The 22500-nt window shown below is 33.4% G+C and overlaps 1 protein-coding gene across 9 annotated transcripts in view; it reads left to right on the forward strand.

Moving 5' to 3' along the window:
• Positions 1-19877, forward strand: part of LOC122340985 (transcription factor 4-like) — a 140466-nt gene extending 120589 nt beyond the window's left edge. For 6 of the 9 annotated variants that reach the window (XM_043234249.1, XM_043234254.1, XM_043234253.1 and 3 more), the window contains 5 exons: positions 5918-6044; positions 10620-10770; positions 13031-13260; positions 14413-14545; positions 16207-19877. In XM_043234249.1, the coding sequence (XP_043090184.1) occupies positions 5918-6044; positions 10620-10770; positions 13031-13260; positions 14413-14545; positions 16207-16255 (690 nt within the window). In that variant the 3' untranslated portion in view covers positions 16256-19877. Of the gene's footprint in view, positions 1-5917; positions 6045-10619; positions 10771-13030; positions 13261-14412; positions 14570-16206 lie in introns of all 9 variants that reach the window. The other 3 variants (XM_043234252.1, XM_043234257.1, XM_043234255.1) reach the window with 1 other exon arrangement.
• Positions 19878-22500: the final 2623 nt, after the last annotated feature.

Consider the following 22500-nt stretch of genomic DNA (forward strand, 5'->3'; position numbering starts at 1 on the left):
AGGGCCACAGAGACACACAAACAGCCAGCCATGACTACAAGACAGGAAACAGCACGTAATTACGCCTGTGTGTGTGTGTGTGTGTGTGTGTGTGTGTGTGTGTGTGTCTGGGACTCACAAAGACGCACTATTTGCTGCTCAGACGCCCCTCTCCCATCGCCGTGGAAACGCAGCCATACAGAGAGCGCTTTGTCATCACACACACACACACACACACACACACACACACACAGACACACACACACACACACACACACACTGTGTTCATCAGCTCTCCGGCGCCCCCTACAGCTGTCTCTCATCACTCTGAAACATTTTTTCGTGGAACTCTTTTTGCATTTATTTGATAGTTCTGTGTGTGTGTGTGTGTGTGTGTGTGTGTGTGTGTGTTTTTTGAGTTTCAGACAGGAATGTCAAGGATAGTTAAGTAGTCGTACAACAGCCAACTTATTAATATTTTAAATTTTTATATATATATATATATATATATATATATATATATATATATATATATATATATATATATTTTTTTTTTTTTTTTTTTATTGCTTGTTTTTTTTTCCCTGCAATATTTTTATTTCCTAGATTTACAATTTCTGTAACATTTCCACTTTATTTGTATTATTAATTTATTGTTTTATTTTATGCTTTTATTCAGTATCTTTGATCATTCAAATCATTATTTATAATTTACTTTAGCTTTATTATTTTATTTATATAAATTTTATTCTTTGTCCTATTTCACTTTTTATTTTTATAACTTCAGGTCATATCTGTTGTTCATTTTATGCTTATCATTTTGGTTTCTTTTCTTCCTAGTCTTATTTAATATCTTATTTAGTCTGTAATATTTTTTATTATTGATTTTATTTCTATTTTCTGTCATATTTGTGCGATTATTTATTAAAACGTTACGCATACCTTTGATATCTTTACAGTTATGAATTGCTTATTCCTTCAGTTGTTTTCTTTTTCTTTTCTGTTATTTTTAGTTTCTGTTTAAAGCGGGTTCCCGTGGCTCTGACCCCGTGACCTCGGCCTCTAAATGCAGTATTGTGGTGAGAATCCGCAGGAAGTAGTTTGTTTTCCTGCGGGATATTCTTGTTCCAGCTTTTGTTTCGGACCGAAGCGGTGTATTTTTAGGACCGGCTCGCTCTATTGTTCGGTGATTTGACGGATGAATATTTGACTCAGCCTTAAAATCACACACACAATTAAACTATATAGCGCATAAATATATTTTAATGTATTATTCAATATTTTTGTCTTAAATAGTCATCCAACAGCCAACTTTTTCGTCTTATTTTGTATCATTTATTATTCTATTTTATGTTTTATTTCATTTTATCTTTTTCAATGCGTTTCATATTTTTTATTTTTATTGAATGATCGATTTTTATCTCAGATTTTCTCTCTTATTCGTTTGTTTATTTATAGCTGTTTTTTTTCCATATTTTAATTTTTATTATTATCGCTATTTGTTTGTTTCGGTTTCTTTGATATTTTTTACTTTTTGAAGCCAGACTTAATATATTCAGTCATTTTTCTCGATTTCGATGTGAGAAAGTTTCGATTTTTGCATCAAAAAAAGTTTTCGTCCTGGCAGACTCTAGGCGTCCGTGTGGAAATAAAGCATCTTAATTTAATAGAGTCACCAGGAAGCAATTTTCTCTCTTTTTTTAAAAGTGCTTCGCTAATTTGGCCTTTTTTTTTGTAGTTTAGAGGAATTTGCTAAAAGCAGGTCTGGTGTTCTCGTCCTGGACCACCGTGGAAGAACCTCCTCAGATCTTCTCCAGAAAGACAGATCCTGCTCAGTTTATTCGTCATTTAGACGCGTATCTTTTAGTTCTTCATGAAGGTTCGTGTATCTTTAAAGGCTTTATGTAAAGGACCTCTCTGGTTATGAGGGCCGGTCATGTGGGTGATGATGTCAGAATGTGGGCGGTCTTATGTTAATGAGCTCACAGGAAAGGTGAAACAGAACAAAATATTCATATGATCAGGCAGATAAATGCTTGTGTGTTATACATTCAAATCTGTTAAAACGGATAAATGCTTAAAAACACTTTTTTCGGATATTTTCGTAGTTTTCGTAGTTTAGTGCGTGTGTGTGTATGTCTGTGTGTGTGTGCGCTGCTTGCATGTGTATGAGTGTGTGTGGCTGTTTGTGTGTGTGTGTGTCTGTGTGCGTGTGTGTCTGTGCGTGCGTGTGTGTGTGTGAGTGTATGTGAGTGTGTAAGTGTGTATGTCTGTGCGTGCGTGTGTGTGTGTGTATGAGTGTATGTGAGTGTGTAAGTGTGTATGTCTGTGCGTGCGTGTGTGTGTGTGTATGAGTGTATGTGAGTGTGTAAGTGTGTATGTCTGTGTGTGTGTGCGCACTTACTCTTGTGTGTATTAGTTTGTGTGCATGTGTGTATGAGTGTGTGTCTGTGCGTGTCTGTATGCGTGTGTGTGTGTATGTCTGTGTGTGAGTTTGTGTGTGTGTATGTCTGTGTGTGTGTGCGCTTGCGCATGTGTATGAGTGTGTGTGGCTGTTTGTGTGTGTGTGTCTGTGTGTGTATGTGTGTGTGTGTGTCTGTATGTGTGTGTCTGTATGTGTGCGTGTCTGTGTGTGTGTGTGTGTGTGTGTGTGTGTGTGTGCGTGTGTGTGTGCATGTCTGTATGCGTGTGTGTGTGCGTGTGTGTGTATGTCTGTGTGTGAGTTTGTGTGTGTGTATGCCTGTGTGTGTGTGCGCTTGCGCATGTGTATGAGCGTGTGTGTGTGTGTGTGTGTGTGTGTGTGTGTGTGTGTGTGTGTGTGTGTGTGTGTGTGTGTGTGTGTGTGTGTGTGTGTGTGTGTGTCTGTGTGTGTGTCTGTGTGTGTGTGTGTGTGTGTGTGTGTGTGTGTGTGTGTGTGTGTGTGTGTGTCTGTGTGTGTGTGTGTGTGTGTGTGTGTGTTAAGCTGCTGTCAGTAGGCCGTCTGGTCCTCATCTCTCTCCTCACACACACGCAGCTTCACAAAAGAGCTCTGTAGCAAATAAACACCATCAGTCTTCTAAGGTCTCAGTTAACGACTAACCCCTAATTAACTACAAGACTGAGAGACTGCAGGAACTCCAGCAGAAAGAGTTTCCCACAATCACTCGCCAGAAATCAGCATCCTGTCATCATTTATACTAAACAGCATTGTCCTTCACAGAACGCAGGAGGAGATGTTCAGCAGAATGAGCAGACTCGTCTTTACCGTACAGTCTATGAAATAATTATAGTGCGTTGTTATAAAAAAAAATTTATTGGTAAATTAAATAAAATAGAAATGTTGCATATCATGTAAATTATAAATAAAAAAATTAAGACTAAATAAAAAAAAGACGAAAATTAAATTATATAAAACACACATATTAGCAGAAACATTTTACCAAAAAATAGAAATAAAAATTAGAAAATCTGAAATATTATTTCAAGCTAAAAAACTGGAAGTCGAAGTATTAAAATGACTTTAAAAATAAAAATAATAATTTTAAGAATGCAATTCATATAAAAAAATTAATCTAATTAGATCTTTTTAAGCTAATTAAACGGTAAAAAAAGAAATATTTGAATGCAACAGAAATAGTAGATGAAAAACTGAAATGAATATGATAAATGTTGCCTCAGCACCTAACTGGAATAAATAAGTTAAAGTCTTAAAATGACTAAAACTAAAATAAAAATAGAAATATTTCAATAAAATCATTTTGTTAAATAAGACCGTAAAAACAAAAACCGTAAATGAAAATTATAAATGTTTCCTAGGAAACTAGTTGATGTGTAAGTACTAAAACTACTGAAACTAAAATATATAATATATAATATATATATACATAATATATAGAATAATAAAAAGCATCGAAAACTATTAATAAAACGATGACTCAAAATTTGACAATAAATGTTCATTTAAAATATAAATAAATAATAAAATGACTAATATTAACAGCGATATGGGCTTCAATTCTAATATTTTTAAAGAAATGCTGTTGTTGGAGCCTGACAGCCCCTGATGCAAAACATTCTAGAAATATTTCATTTCGAAAAATTTCATTCTGTGGTTTTTTTTTTAGGCGAGAAAACGAGGAATGGCATGAGTTTGAGTGAATAGTGCTGGAAGGCTTTGGGTGAATTATTAATAAAAACGAAACCACAGAATCTCCATAGTTTTCATAAAAGCATGCGTGTTTGTTTATACGTTATCTGAATAAATATAAAAGTGTTATTAGTTGTCTTTGCTCCGTTTCGTATTAAAATGGTCAGAATACGGATGCGGTCCGTCTCTCTCTTTCAGCGGGCGCCGGGCAAATCACTTCTGCTCTTAAACAGAAAAGCTTTATTGAATAAACGCGCTCTCCTTCGCTCTCCCTGCGACATTTTCTGATATTCGCACGAAGCCGGCGGGAGACGACGGCGTCACCGGATTAACCGGAGTTACAGAGAGAGAGACGATTGTGTCCTTAAAACAAAAACAGAGCGAGAGGGAAGCAAACTTGTGCCAAATCGCAATTCCTGCTGGATGTGTGTACTGTCGAGGGAATTAGGGAGCCCACAATTAAGCATATGGGCATTAAGATAATTGTCAGTTGTGTTGGCGAACGTGATGGCAGACAGATGGATCAGACTCAGCCCCGCTCTTCGCTCGGCACCATGGGACATTACTTTGGATTTTACCTGCCTGAATAAATTCACAGTGTTTTCACCAGCAGAAGAAGAAGAGAGATTAGAGGATGGAGGGAACGAGAGAGAGATTGCCGCTGCTCACGCTATTAGTTTTTGCGGATGTTCATCACATGCAGTATTATATTTGGTAAAAATGTAGAAGACACGTGCTATGCGTGCATGCTAAACGCTATCCCACAATGCAGCAGCTTTTATATATATATATATATATATATATTTATATATATATATATATATATATATATATATATATATATATATATATATATATATATATATATATATATATATATATATATATATATATATATATATATATATATATATATAATATTTGAAGTATTTTTATTCATGCCCCTTTCTTAAACCATTATATATTTTGTTTGCATTTTTCTTATTATTTGGAGTAAATTTAAATGTATTATTTTTTTTATTTTATTAAATTTTTTATGCTTTATTACTGTTGCCTATTACACTAAACGAATACATAATAAAAAATCGTTTAATATTTTGTTTTCTATTTCGCTTCTTGTATCTAATAAAATAACGAATATTAAACATTTATTATTTTAAAACTACAGTTATTATTAAAAAGATTTGAATCCATTTATTGGACTCTTTCTCGACTAGTGACATTTTCATAATGTTTCCTCTTTTTGTTAATCTTAAAAAAATATGTTTTAATTTATTTTCACGTTTTAACCTTTGCACAGTTTTCATGTCGTTTTTGTTATATTTCCGTTTATTTGAATTTTTACCAATCGTCTGTTTTTGTGTGTGCTATTTTAATTTTCCTATAATATTTAAAAAAAAGTCTAATATTTCATTTATTACTGATTGTTCTCATGTTTTAACGGTTGTCTTTCTTAATCCTTATTTCATTTTGATCACGCTTATTTGCATAAATTCCAACTTTTACCAGTGATATTTATAAATGTTTTCGTTTTTTTCGATGTACGCATGCTTTTTTTCCCCCACTGTTTTTATTTATGATTCAAAACCTGCATGCATTATTCCCTGAAATATCCGTGCATGCATGTGTTTCTGAAAAATGCGTGCACGCAGAAAATCGGTACACTGTGCGGACCGAGCGAGCCTTAAGAAAGCAGAAGAGTGTTTGTGAAAGGCTCAGGGCGCCCTCCGATGGCCGGCTACGGCGGAGCGCGTCGATCTCAGATGTGTCTTCAGATGTGTTTGTGACGTGTCTGTCTCTCTGTGTGTCCAGGTCAGCGGTCATCGCGAGGACGGCCTGAGGAGCGCTCACTCCATCGTAGCCAATCAGGTGTCAGTACCGCAGCTTCCTGTGCAGTCGGCCACGTCCCCCGACCTCAGCCAGTCCGATCCGTACAGGGGTGAGCGTCACACACACACACACACACACACACACACACACACACACGCACGCTTCGTGTGGGCACAGAGCGGGCAGAATGCCAGCCTCCTCCATCTGCCGCCATTTTAGAGCATCATCAGCACACAGACGAGCGCTCAGAGGATTCCCACGCTCTCTTTCTGAGCAGCAAACCGGCGAATCTGAAGGCTTTCTGAGGAACGCACACACGCATATTCGCGCGGAAAACATGGACGTTGAAATGATATTCAGCATTTGTACTTTTTTTAAAAGATTTCGGTCAAATAAATACAGTCTTGGTGAGCGGAAGTAACTTCAAAAACGTCAAAAATAAAATAGAATAAAAAATAACTCATCTTATTTAAGTTATTCAATATATTTCATAGCTATATTTGCATGTACTATTATTAACGTAACCAAAATATACATAAGTATATTTTATCATATTTATGTATTTATTTAATTGTAATTATATGTAATGTATTTTAAATATTATTAATAAATTAATATTTTAGATGAAATATACAAATGGAAATATATATGTATATATATATATATATATATATATATAATTAAATGTATTTTATTAGTATTTTATTACTACTAAAATAGTGCTATTAATATTAACATATTTAAAGAGTATATTTGCAAGAAAAATCATATTTTTATTATGTTAGCATGCTTTTATCATCTTTTATTGTGTTTTTTTTAATAAAATCACTGCGGTTTGATTGATATTAATGGCATAATGCAGAATGAAAAACGTGATTTTTGGGATTTGTTTGAAACGTTTCTGCGATTAATAATAATAATATTTCAATATTTTAGAAAAAATACCGGTCGTTCCTAATGCGTTTTATTAGTAGCGCTTATCATCGTGGATATTGAACAAAAATATATGAAATAATACTTGTTTATTTTGTTGTTGTACATCTCTATATTCAACTTATTTATTTGCGTTGACTTTATTTATTGATCTGAAGCAGCTCGCTGGACAACCCCGGCCTAATGTGCGAACAATTACGAGAGCTGTATTTCAGATATGAATATGTAAAAGGAGATTGTATATGACCCGGGAAGCGAGGCGTAAAAAAACCCGGCGCTCGTGCTCTTCTTGGCAAACGGGTTCTGAGCAGAAAACCCAGCCAGAGAGTTAATGAGGTGCTGAGCGCTGAAAAATCATAAATAACAGCACCGAGGATCACACGTGATGAATTCATCACGATTAAACGCTAATATAACGTATTAGAGTACGCTTTTTATAGGGCACTGTATTCATATCAATGCTACTGGAGTATCATAAAAAACGTTATTTGTAGTATAATAGTATACTACTCTTCCGTAGCACTTTTTGCATTACCATAATATCATATTATTGGACTTAATTATACCTATTTTTTCTAAATGTTTATTCTTTATTAATTTATTCATTTACTATGTTTTGTTTTTTTGTTCAATATATTTAGCTAATTTTCTATTTAGTTATTTTACATTTTTGTTATATAGTTTGTTTAAGTGTATGTACATATACAGTATATATATATATATATATATATATATATATATATATATATATAGTTTTTATAAATGTAATTTTACATATTTATATTTAAATAAATTACATGTATGCACATATATATTTATTTACATATTGTACATCATATATATATATATATATATATATATATATATATATATATATATATATATATATATGTTAAATAGCAGATAGATTGATTAATATTGAAAATAAAAATAAATAAAAAATAAAAAAATTATATTAATTTAAAGTGTATGTGTGTTTATATAAATATTTATTTATTTATTTTTATTATTAAATACCCAAATGAATGGGTGAATATCGTTGCGTTTCTTTGTTTCTTTACCACACAGTATATAAAAGTAGTGTTTTGTGTTGTTCTGTAGTATAAAGAGTCTTCATGAAGTGGTCATTTCTAGGCCGTGAAAGTGTGTGTGTGTGTGTGTGTGTGGATTGGTCTCGGTGTGTGTTTCCGGCGATGTCACTTCCTGGAAGCTCTGAAGCGTGAAACAGTCTTACAGCTCTGGTTAAAATCCACCAGGCTTAACCAGATCAAGCCGCCCGTGAACACTCGGAGAGAGACACGTCCCACTCAAACTTTGTGTCTCCGTCCCGAATCAGCCTTTGTTTGAGCTTCCTTCTCTTCACGTATCCCGTCTGAGCAGCTGTCTGGAACCAACTCTAGAAAACTCTACACATTATCCATCCTCCCACCAGCTCACACACACAAGAACACACACACACAAGAACACACACACACAAGAACACACACACACACACACACAAGAACACACACGAACACACACACACACACACACAAGAACACACAAGAACACACACGAACACACACACAAGAACACACACACACACACAAGAACACACACACACACACACACACACACACACAAGAACACACACGACACACACACACACACACACACACACACAAGAACACACACGAACACACACACACACAAGAACACACACGAACACACACACACACACACACACGAACACACACACAAGAACACACATGTGAACACACACACACAAGAACACACATGCTCACACACACACACACACACACAAGAACACACATGAACACACACACACACAAGAACACACGAACACACACACACACACACACACAAGAACACACATGTGAACACACAAAAACACACGAACACACACACACAAGAACACACACAAGAACACACGTGAACACACACACACAAGAACACACACAAGAACACACGTGAACACACACACACAAGAACACACACAAGAACACACACAAGAAAACACACACACACACACAACAACACACATGAACACATACACACACACACACACACATGAACACACACACAGATGCTCACACATGAACACACACAAGAAAACACACACACACACAAGAACACACACGAACACACACACACACACACACACACGAACACACACAAGAACACACATGTGAACACACACACACAAGAACACACACGAACACACACACACAAGAACACACATGTGAACACACACACACACACACACAAGAACACACATGAACACACACACACACAAGAACACACACGAACACACACACACACAAGAACACACATGTGAACACACACACACAAGAACACACACGAACACACACACAAGAACACACATGTGAACACACAAGAACACACACGAACACACACACACAAGAACACACACAAGAACACACGTGAACACACACACACAAGAACACACACAAGAACACACGTGAACACACACACACAAGAACACACACAAGAAAACACACACACACACACACACAACAACACACATGAACACATACACACACACACACACATGAACACACACACAGATGCTCACACATGAACACACACAAGAAAACACACACACACACACACAAGAACACACATGAACACACACAAAAACAAACACACAAAAGAAGCACACACACTCACACACACATACTCAAATGCACACACACACACACACTTGCGTAAACACACACACACATGCACACACACACGCTCGCTCACACTCACACACAAACTCACTCGCTCACACACATACAAACACACGCTCACACACACACACACATACACACACTCACACACTCGCTCTCTCACACACACACAGTATTCTATATGATCTTCATGACTTATGCAGCTTCTTCTCTTCTGCTCACCAGATCATAAAGACAATAAAAAGGGAAATATTATTACAGTTTCAAATAGCTGTTTTCTGTGTGAATATCTGTTAAATATGTGTCATTTATTTCTGTGAATCACGTGATCCTTCAGAAATCATTTTAATATGCTGATTTACTGCTCAAATATATATTATATTATATTTATATATGATATGAAATATAAGAATATAATAAAAAAAAACACATAACCCACAATTAACATTAAATGTAAATATTTTGTATGTGTTTTTATTTTATATATGCGTAATATACACACATATTACTAATCTTGAAAACATTACTTTTTAAAATGAATGAGTTTTTAACATTTATTTTTTCTGGATTTTTTGATAAACTGAAAGCTCATTTTATAGCAATCTTTTTTAGAAAAAATTGTTTTTATTGCATATTATATTTCCACATATATATTCCATTATATTTTTTTCTTCAGTTGGTTTTTATATTTTTAGATATTAATATTACAAATAATTTTTGTTGACGTGAGTGTGTGTGTTTTGTATATTTATTATGCATATATTAATACACACATGCATTTATATTATTCAGAAAAATAGGCTATGCTTATATATTAAATCTATTAATTCATAATATAAATCATATTTTCAAATGCTTTCAAAATATATACTGCATGTGTTTGCATTTATAGATACATAATACACACACACACACACATTATGTACACAAGAACTTTTATTTTGGATGCAATTCATCTTTGACAGCAGCAAAAAGTAACGGGATTTCGAGCATCTGTCATTTAGCGTTAATGCACGTATTTGATAGTTTGATACGTTGTGTCTCCTGCCGTCCAGCGCTCTCCGGAGGTCTTCAGGGTCAGAGCACCTCGTCCGTGAGCTCAGAGATCAAGTCTGAAGACGAGGGAGACGAGAACCTGCAGGACGGAAAGTCTCTGGACTCCAAGAAGGAGGACGTGGACAGCAAGGACCTGAAAGCTATAGAGAGGTCGGGATCTGGGTAAACTGTGACGTGAGCCTCGCTTCAATCAAACGCCGGCTGGACTTTGATGAAGTGACACGTGTTCTGAGAGACGGCTAAACACGCAGAAGAGCAGCCCAAAAACAACCCCCAGGAAAAGATGTAGATTTAATGCTGCTAGTTCACCTTTAATTACATATAAAAATAATAATAATAAAAAAAAAAAAAAAAAAATTTTAAAGCATGCTCTAATAATATTTTTTTATCGAAATCTACTTTGTTCACTTTAAAAATCTTTGTAGTATGTCTAAAATTAAAATGCTAAAATTATCCATTTAATTTAATGTATTATATATAGTTTATATATATATATATATATATATATATATATATATATATATATATATATATGTGTGTGTGTGTGTGTTTGTGGGTATATATTTTTTTATCTTTTATTTTTATTATTTATATTTCATTTTTAATATTTATTTTTATTTATTTGTTTTTATAGACTTAATAAAATAAACTAATTAAGCTGACTGTTGACTGGCTTTCAGTTCAATTTTTTATTATAATGTAGCTAAATTAAATGTTAATAAAATAAAATAACTCACCTAAAAAAATTATTAAGTGCAATTATTTATCAATGTAAATCTACAATTTTAGATACTTTATATAGAGAGAATTGTATTTTTAATATATATTTAGTTGTTTTTTATTGATTCTTTTTTTTTTTAATAAACTAAAATACGCATTAAATACTTACAAAACTTTAAAACATTACTTTAAAATGTTTATATTAATTTTGAAAGTAAACGTATAGTTAATTTCATAAATAAATGACACAAATTAATGGAAACCCTGAAAAAGCTGAAAAATAGTTGAAGTGCTACAATTATAAAACTATTACAGTTATTTTTGTTATCTGAAAAAACCCTACTAAATAACTGAAATACATAAAATAAATGCATATTAGATGAAGTCCAAAAACATGCAAAAGGAAAATTTGAAATTAGTAAATTTCACAAATAATAACAAAAAAGTCATATTTATTTACAGCTTTTAAGTTTAGAATGAAAACAAAATAAAAGTCTCTCCTGGGCTGTTCTTCACCCGGTCTGGTCTTGAGCCGGAGTTTAGCTGTTTCTCACACATGAGAGCAGGGCAAATCCATGCAAATTCAGGCAGATATTTCCAGGATAAACTCGGCAGGGTTTATAGGTTTCCACCTGGAAAGACGATTCGACTCCTTCTCTCAAACTCAAGGCGATCTTCGTGTCTGTGGTTCCTGATGTCTGATTGGTTTCGGTCACATTTTGGTGTGTCTTGCTGCATCTCTAGAAACAGATCCGCTCATTTCACTAGAGCTTGCTTAATATAAATAGCTGATGAATATTCTTCTGGAAGAATTTTAAATCAAGCATTTAATCTAGAATTTTATATACATAATGTAGAATATAAAAATACATAAGGTATAATATACACTTTTGTGTTTTTTTATTAATATTATTAATAATTTTGTGTTCATTATATATATATATATATATATATATATATATATATATATATATATATATATAATCATATATTTTATTATATATACTTTTTTATATACACTTTATATATCTAGAATGTAAGATATTTTTGTATCTATTATATATATTATATATATATATAATATATATTATATATATTTTAAATGCTTAAATATCTAAAATTTTTAGTTCTTTATTAAGAGAAAATATTTATATATATATATATATTTAATAATATATATTTATAGATTTATTTATATATACATTATATTATTTATATATTTTATATACTATGTTAATATATAATTCTATAAATAAAATCAAAATCTTATATTCTTTATTTCTATATGCTTTTACATCTAGAATTGTATTAATTTTTTTGTATCTATTATATAATTTTTTATATTTTAATATATCAAATTTTTATTGTCTATATGTAGTATTAGATATCTTTCTATTATATATATATATATATATATATATATATATATAAAATCATTTTAGATTTTTTTGTATGTATATATATATATATATATATATATATATATATATATATATATATATATATTTTTATATACTTCATACATATAGACTTTTCTATCCGTCTAATATTATAACTCATGAACTGTATCATTTATTTAATCCCTTGTACAATGCGTTGAGCACTAAATCCGTCCCAGATACTAATATCGGGATGGAGACTCGTTCTAGTGGCGTGTTAACGAGCTGTGATCCGGCTCTCGGCTCCACAGTAATAACGACGACGAGGACCTGACCCCGGAGCAGAAGCTGGAGCGAGAGAAAGAGCGGCGCATGGCTAACAACGCCCGCGAGCGGCTGAGGGTCCGAGACATCAACGAGGCCTTCAAAGAGCTGGGTCGTATGGTGCAGCTTCACCTGAAGAGCGACAAACCCCAGACCAAGCTCCTGATCCTTCATCAGGCCGTCGCCGTCATCCTCAGCCTGGAGCAGCAGGTCCGAGGTCGGTCGCTCACTCACACCCTTCTTAGCTTCTTGTGTTTTAAACGGACGGTTCACCCAAAAACTTAAGATATTCTGAAGAAAGCTGAACAGTGGATGTTCTTTAGTGACTTCCATTTCTTTCCTAATAGAAGTTACCAGCGTTCTTTAAAATATCTTCTTCTGTGAACTATTCCTTTAATTGGATAATTGCAAATATATTTAATATAGCATTTATAATAATTAAAATGACAAAAATAATTTGAAAATAAGAATTATTATTATTATTAGTAGTAGTAGTAGTATAAAAAATACAGATATATTTTATTGGTTATTAATTGGATAAAATCTAGCGGTCATAAATATTATTTTATAAATATAAATATAATAAATAAATACACTGTTGTATATAGCAAACACTTTCTGCATTTATTATTGTACAGTAGCTTTTCAAAATCTTGATTTTGTATTTTATATTTAATATATTAGTATTATTATCATTTTTAACTAATAATTATAAAGCATAAAGTATTTTAGATTTTATTATTATTTGAAATAATAATTTGTATATAGCAAACACCCCTTTTTCATGAACATAGCTATTCTGGTTTTAGGGGATTTTTGTATTTTATATTTAATATTTTTTTATTAATATAATTCTATTATTAAATTTTCAATTATATAGCATAAAAACATTTTGTATTTTAATGTATATCTTAATTATTGTATATATATATATATATATATATATATATATATATATATATATATATATATATATATATATATAATTAATAATTAGAAACTCTATCTATTGATTTATTAAAATTTTTAGGTAATTTTATGAGTGTTAATAACTCTGTATATTATTTAGATGTTTAGGATTAGATTGGCAGTATGTTATATGCATTACACAATTGTATTATTATTATTATTAATATTATTATTATTAATTTCTGGGCTGCTAGTAATTAGATATATCTATATTTATATTTAATATTTAATTGAATATTATTAATACCGTTTTATATTACTGTTATATAATCACTCCTGTAAAAACGTATTATTTAAAAATGATAAAGTTGTGCAGGTAGGCAGTGCAGCTGTCGTTGTGTGTGATGATCACTAAACGGTGTGTGTGTGTGTGTGTGTGTGTGTGATCCTCACGTTCCAGAGCGCAATCTCAACCCAAAAGCGGCGTGTCTGAAGAGGCGGGAGGAAGAGAAGGTGTCGTCGGACGGTGCTCCGCTCTCATTGGCCGGCGGTCACCACAGCATGGGCGAGGCGTCCAATCCCATGGGACAAATGTAAAGAGCCACACCCCGTAAATGGTCAGAATATTTCCCTCTACACTGATCTGCTGTTGTTCACGTCCCAAAGACATCGATCCTGCAATCACTCGCTTACTCACTCATTCTGGCACAAAAAAACAAAACAGAATCATTAGGCAAAGTGATGCAGAACGTTTGGATTTCTAATCATTGGTCACATGCCACGTAACTTTCATTAATCTAACCATGACTAGTAATCTATGGGTGGCGACAAAAACAAACCTAATCACCTCTAAAAATCTAAAAATGGGCGCATTTTAACAACAGATTGGCCGTAAGTGTGGGTTATAATTTGTGTACATAGAGATTTGGATTTTTTTCTAAACTGTGCATGAAGCATTGCTCTTTTAAAATGAAAGCAATTAATAAAGCTAAGTGAAGATATCTGCACACATTGAAAGGTGCATGTACACAAAATCACTGACCATTTCATTCAGAAGTGCTGTTTTATGATGATTGTGATGATTTGTTGTGGTCTTCGGAGTGTCTGGTCGTTTGTCGGGGTCCGTAAAAATTTAATCGAAGCACGAAAAAGTGCAACGTTCACAGTGCATTGTGGGTGTGATCCGACACGCGCCGTTCCAAAGGTTCATGTTCTCCGTGCAAGCGACTGTAACGTGCACTTAATACGTTTAGGACTTATAACTAAGGTACAGCTGAAGGCGTGAATTAAACCCAGTTCGTGTTATTTTACGGATTTCATGACGAGGGAAAGCATTCGGTGAACAGAAAAAAGACAAACCTGCACTGTAGTGTCAGTGTGGGATTATTTTACTCCACGAGTTATGAAAGAAAGCAAGTTATGTTTTGCGCGTCAATATCGAATGTTATGTCCGAGCAGTATAATTTTCATTTATAAGAGTACTTTTATTATTTTTATCTATTAACGTATTTGAATTACAATAATTGTTCAGTTAAAATAAATGATCGAATATAGTACATAAAATATTAAAAAGTTTTATAATATAATATAATAAATATATAAATGCCATATAATTTTAATTAATGTACTACAGCATTGAAAATATTTAATTTTTTGTTCCAAAGTGTTATAAAAAGAATTAAAGCATTACATAAACCAATATAATATAATATAATATTACATATACAATTTTTATTAAAATGATGAAAGTACTTTATTATTTTTATAATTATCACAATTGTAGTAATTATAATTTTACTTAGAGTAGCAAGATTTATTAAAATAATCCAAAATATGTCGTATAAATTATGTCCTTACAGTATAGTTTTCATTGGTGTATAACATTAATGATAGTATTTTTACAATTATTATTTACATATTTTCTAACATATAATTCTGTAATAATTATTAATTATTGACCTAATTAAATATAATAATAATAATAATTATTATTATTATAATTTAATGAATATATTTTTATAGAATTTAATTATTATGTTCATAATGTAAAACATTACATTAATGAGACTTTTATTTTCATTTATTAGTATATTTTAGATTGCGGCATTAAATTAGATAGCATTGCATTAAATTAAAGAATTGCGAAAAATGAGTTTATCTGTCTATCTTCGAAAAATTGACTAAGTAAATGCTAAAAAGAAGTGTTTAGTAGTGTATCCGTTAACGTTTCTCTCCGTCTCTGTCCATCTTTCAGGTCGAAGCTGCCAGAATTCATCAAAATGATGAGCGATCACTTCCTTTGACAGCGTCATTTCTGCCCCGACCGCCAGTCAAACAATCAATCGAGCGAGCGAGCGAACGAACGAACGAACGAACGAACTTCCATCTGACCGACTGAACTCCTGCGCGTTACCGTTCCTGACTGCGTCTGTGAGGATTGATCCTGTAAATTAGGGAGTTGGCGCCGGATTCGTTGTGCATATCTTCCTCCAAGCATTCCCTGTTGCAAAAGACGTTTTTACACACACACGCGCACACACACACACACACACACACACACACAAAAGAGCGCCGGGCGATTCTTCAAACATATCATGATGTTGTGGAGGTGTGGGGAGCGATCCTGTCCACACCGTGGAGCTTTTTGTAGCTGTGCCTCACGGAACTCCTTACGGAAAAACAAGAATTGACGAAATTCCCAATCAGTCGGGACGAAAGAGGAGCCGTCAATCAAACGACCCGGACCGGATTTCGACGAAAAACCCTTCAAACCTTTGCAATAATGCCGTTTTAGTTCCTTTGAAACCAGCACGGAACCCCCTGGGCTCGTTTGCGCGAACTTCCCGCGGAAGTCACCGCTCTATCCGTTTATCCGCTTGTTTCTTAGCCATCGACTCTACCCGAAAGCCCCTCCCGGACCCCGAAGATGCAATTTTAACATGTGGAAACTTCAGCCAACGTGCCTTTTAGAGCTCATATCATCACACAACTGGAGGAGAACATTATCTAGGATGCAAGCGTGTAGGAAACGTTAGTCGTTAGGTCTATGCAGTCGGGTTTTTTACGACCTGGAGTTTAAAAAAAAAAGTTACAAAAAAAAGTAAAAAGGTTAAAAAAAGTATTTTTTGGATAAACTGTATTTAATGTACTGTACGGCTATATGTAATTAGAAGGTGTGTCCAGCCCCGTGTGGCCCCGCCCACAGCCCCGCCCACCTGTTACCGTCGTTATTGAGCATTGTATTATAGATATCCGCTTTTACGAAGCTTACAGGCTTGTTGTTGAGCCGCTGTAGTACAAATGTGTGGTCGTACGTGTATAAAATGGCTTTTTCTCTTTTTTTTATCTCTCTATTCTTCGTCTGTACTGGTTTCTCTGTCAAAAAAATGGAAAAAAATGGACGGGAGGCACTGGAAGTGGACACAAATCTATTAGAAAAATCGATATATATAAATGTAGAAATATATACAGTATATAAAGAGACGGAAAAAGGAGTTCACCAGGAGCGTTTTTCATTCTGTAAAGCCGAGCGGAGACGTCGCCGACGACGTGACTCTATTTTTCATAACGTCGCCGCGATTATAACGGCGGCGAACGACACTCTCGCCGGGAAAAAAAACGCCGACGAATCGGCCGGCGAAGGAAAAACACACACGGACATTTGTAAATTGTATGCAACAAATGCAAACGTACCATTATTTTGAAATTGTGTATGTAAAAGTTATATTTTTACATGTAGGCTGTTGTTATTTTGTGTTTTAGAAATGCGTTGTATCAGTTCTTCTCTTTTGTTTTTTCAGAGAAAAATACTTCATTGTGTGTTGAAACGTGTCGCATTGAAAATGTAGTGAAAAAAAAACGAAACAAAAACAGTACGTTTATATTTGCGGGAACATTTTTCTTTTCTATAACGGTGGGTGGTTGGGGGTCGGGAATCGATGCTATACGATTACTCTCTCATCCTCTTTCATCATTACGTTGTCTTTTTTTTTTATTTTTTTTTATCGAGTATTTTCTGTGTAAATAGACGCGGGTCGACGACCCGCCGTTGATCATGTGGCCTGGTGAGGACGTGATTGATTAGCGTTAACGTGCGTCAACAATCAGACCTTTATTTACATTTTCACTTTTGTAAAGAGACATCGCTGAAGGGATCGAAACGACGACTCGGATGTGCTGCGCGTTCGCCGCCGGCCCTCGGGCGCAAAACTTAGGCCTGAGTTTGATACGAAATTCGGACAACAACGGTTTTAACAAACCAATAATCGTAGCGTGATGCGTATTTGTCAGTCGTGCATAAAGGAAACCAAACTAAACGATTTATATTTTTTAGCGTCGGTAATCCAATTCGCTTCAGTTTCACGGATTTTAGCTAATTCCTGTGGAAACACGATATAACAAAAAATTACGAAAATTTCGAATTTTTGAAAAAAAATCGCGCAATTCGGACTTTTTTGTTTATATCTCACAATTATTTTTTTTTTCTCGCTATTTTATTTCATGCCTCATGTTTCTGAGATTTTATTAATATTATACATGTACATTTTTTTATAGTATTTAGCGAATTTTGACTTTTCGCGCAATTCGTACTCGAAATTCGTTTTTATTCTTGCAATTCTGACATTGTATCTCACAATTAAACCTTTTTTTTCGCGATTGCACGATATGCAGTTTTGCGTTAATATCTCAAAATTCCGACAATCTGCATTTGTAATTTTTCTCGCTTATTTGTTTCCGCCATGAAATAAAACCTAAAAATTCGGATTTTTTGTTTCGCAGAACTGTGGAGGAAAAAAAACGGAGAATTGTGACATTTTCTTAAACGTCTTATTTTACATTTTTCAATTCAGACTGTTTCCTCACAATTTTATATCTCGCGAACATTCTGCATTTGTATCTAAATTTCCAACGTTGCTCCTCTGAATGCTTTTTGTTTGTTTCTTTATTGGTTTCCGCCATTGGATAAAAAATTAAAAAAGTTAACTGCAACTTTTAAATCTCGAAATTGCAAGAAATAAATCTGGATTGCGCGATAAAATAATTTTAATCCCTGAAATAAGCATCCATACAATTTAGCTTGTTCCTCAACCGGCCATATTTTATATATTAACTATATAAATATTTATTTACCGATTCATGCTGATTTTAATCAACGTGAATGAATGCATGCTGATTATTTATCGATGCAATTATTTTTTTGTACAGTACGTTTCATTATGCGACGGACAGAAACGCATCGCATCAGGTTGCCGTGTTAACGTTAAAACTCCGTAATCCAAATTTCATATCGCGTAAATCATAAACGAAGGCCTAAATATGCTTTTATTTCCTTTCTTTTTTTGCAAACGTGCACAATATCATGGGTTTTTCTACTTGATTTGCAGGTTTAAAAAAAACGATTGCCGAAAACACTCCAGCAAAAGCCTAGTATTGAAAAGTGTGGTACATCTGTACTTTTGCATTGCTTCAGACATGCTAGTGTTCTTGTCCTTCAGTAAATTTTCAACATCTGAAGTTGTATTTTGCCAGTGCTAAAGATGTTTGACTGATTCTCTCCTCGTGCCACATCATGTTGTTGTAGCCAATTGAATTACTATGATTGCAGTGGAAAAGATGATGTTTTCCTCTTGGTTGTTCATAATGTACATACTTGTTCTTGCTTTTACGAACTGATTTTTTTTAGTCCAATGCAGAACTGAACTGTAAGCGATCTTTTCCATCCTCAGAAAGCAAACCTGGGCAGTGTCATCTCTGTTTATTTAAGTGCTCCTCGTGTGGAGGATTGTGAGATAAAGATTATTTGACGCAAACAGCAACGTACAGCTGGTTTTTGCTGCTTTCTCGGCTCGTTTGTCGGACGGATGCGTTGTCTTTGTCACTTGAGTGTGATTTCAATAAAGAGAGACGATCTAGAAGCTCAAAAGATCCTCTATATCCACTGCCAGATCGCATTTTCGCACCAGAGAAGTGGATTTGACACACGAACCAACACTTACGAGTTTCGGTAAAAAGTGGATGACGAATGGCGGAAACCTGTTCGGAAACAGTCATCGTTCGCGTCTTTATGACGCACTTCACCTTTAAGAGAATGCATTTATTTGAATACGATATTAAGGCTTGTTTTTAAGATAATATATAAACGTGAAATCGTTTAAATTGGTTTGCTTTTCCTAATTTAGTGTGGCGTCTGCACTCCAAAAATACTTTGATCACAAATAAATGGCAAGTAAGACTGAATTAAACGTGACATTTAAAACTAGAATATAAGGTTTTTAACATTTGTGAAGGTTAAATGTTTAATGCCAAACAAAGCAAAGTAATGACAAAAACGTCGTTATTTGTGTCTTTGCGATGCATTTCACCTTTACAATGATGCTTTTATTTGCGAAAAAAAAAACTTGTTTGAAGATGATATTTTTGAAATTGGTTAAGTTTTTCTCAATTTATGCATGTGCAGAATTTAGTGTGGCATCTTCACTGAACAAAAAATGCTTTTGATTTTCACAAATTTAAAACCAGATTAAATTACGGGAAGGTGAAATGTCTAATGTCGAATATAATGACATAAAATGATGGAAACTTGTTTGAAAACAGTCATTATTTGTCTTTATGATGCACTTTTTTGAGAAGCAAATTTTTTTGTAGGTTTTTGTGTGTGTGTGTAAGGCGTGTGTATATATATATATATATATATATATATATATATTATATAATTGAATTGTTTTGTTTTTCATAATTTACTGCATGCATAATAAAAAAAATAATAGTGTAGCGTTTGCACTGAGACAATCTTCACTTGAAAATTACTGAATGAAACATGAAATATAAACTAAACCAAAACATAAATAATTGGACCAACTTTACTGTTAGTGAAGTGTACAGCGTCAAATGATTTAACAACTTGATTTAATAATGAATTTCATGACCACGAGCCATTCGTTCGAAAAGCAAATTGCATGAGATGCAAGTCTGATGCTGAATGAAAAACTAATTATGCAAACTAGTCTTCCATTTTTGAGGGTAGACTTTCAAACGGGGGAAAAATGGCTTGAGCTAATATTGAAAAAAATGCAAAGCCGTCGTGTTCAAGCACAGCCGAGATCTGACAGGAGCAGTGAAATATTTCATATACGAGCGTTTCTGAACCGTGGCCTTTAATTGTTAGCGGTGATGCAGCTCGAGTGAAGAATCATGAATCATCACAGAAGGGTTCCAGTGCCTGGATTTTTGTCATAAAGCTTCTTTAATGCATTTTTGCTATTTTATTCGGGAATAACATCACCTGCAATTCAGATCGGTTTGGCACATTTTTTTGCAGGGCGATCCTTTTATACCAGTACAAAATAAGAGTCTGAATCCAGACCTTTCCACTTTATAGAGACATTCAGATAAATGTTTGTTACTTTATTTTGCTATCTGAAGATGATTTGGAGACACGGATGCGTTTGAAAGAGAGAAACGAAGCTGTTACACGTCCTGTCTAGTGTGTGTGTGTGTGTGTGTGTGTGTGTGTGTGTCGTTTAGACTGCTCTTCTGTTGTAAATGTGTTGTTGTTGTTGTGTTTCATCTGTTTGTTCTCATCCTGTAGTTCTCTAGCAATAAATGTGCCATTTTTAAGACCTACCGCTTTCATCTTATTATAAATACACACACATGCATGTAAATATATTTAAGAAAAGTCCGCTTATATATTTAATATATTTACATATGAGATTGTGTTATATTCATATAATATAAACATGTAAATGCATGTAAATATTTTCAAAATATGCGTAATAAATATACACAGAACATATATTATGTAAAAAAACTTATTACTTATTTTGCGATTAATCATTTGATAGCACTAATTAGATATTTTTGTGCATTTTTTTACTTTATTTTTAAGCTTTTTTAGTATAACAAAAGCCTAAATATTCTTTTTTAAATAAAAATGATCCACGAGCATTTTAAATATTTTTCGAGTTTTTCTACGTCTGCACATATTAAAACACAATACGAGAATAATAAAATGTTTTGTCGAAAAAAATACTGCTTTTTATGTGTAAAATTGTTAAAATAGTTTATATAATTTTGTATCTTGCTCGGTGAATTTAATCACGAAAAGCATTATTTTATTACTAGCGGACATTCTTTTTTGAGTAAAATATTTTAGACTGAAAAAAAAGAGTATTTTTCAATATTTATTTGAGACATAAAAATTAAAAACAGGACATACAAAACATAAAAACAGGAGAGCAACATGTACAGTGTTTTGCATCTTGCTCAATAGATTTAAATAAATACTTTTAGTAATAATAATAATAATAATAATAATAATTTTTGTTCTTTAAAACACCATAAAAAAATTTTGTTGTTGTTTTTCATTTCAATGTATTTACTTTTTTTGTGTGTGTATATATATATATCGTGAGGCCGCTGGAAGAATCATTTTTCTTTCCACAAAGAACCATTCAGTCAAGAAACAACCTCTTTCTTATCTTTCTGTTCGTCTGAAGAGGCTTGTTTGGCCACAAAGAAGCTTTAGTGAGTCAGAAAGCTTCTTCAG

Source organism: Puntigrus tetrazona, unplaced genomic scaffold, assembly GCF_018831695.1.
Source record: "Puntigrus tetrazona isolate hp1 unplaced genomic scaffold, ASM1883169v1 S000001111, whole genome shotgun sequence".
NCBI classification, from domain to species: domain Eukaryota; kingdom Metazoa; phylum Chordata; class Actinopteri; order Cypriniformes; family Cyprinidae; genus Puntigrus; species Puntigrus tetrazona.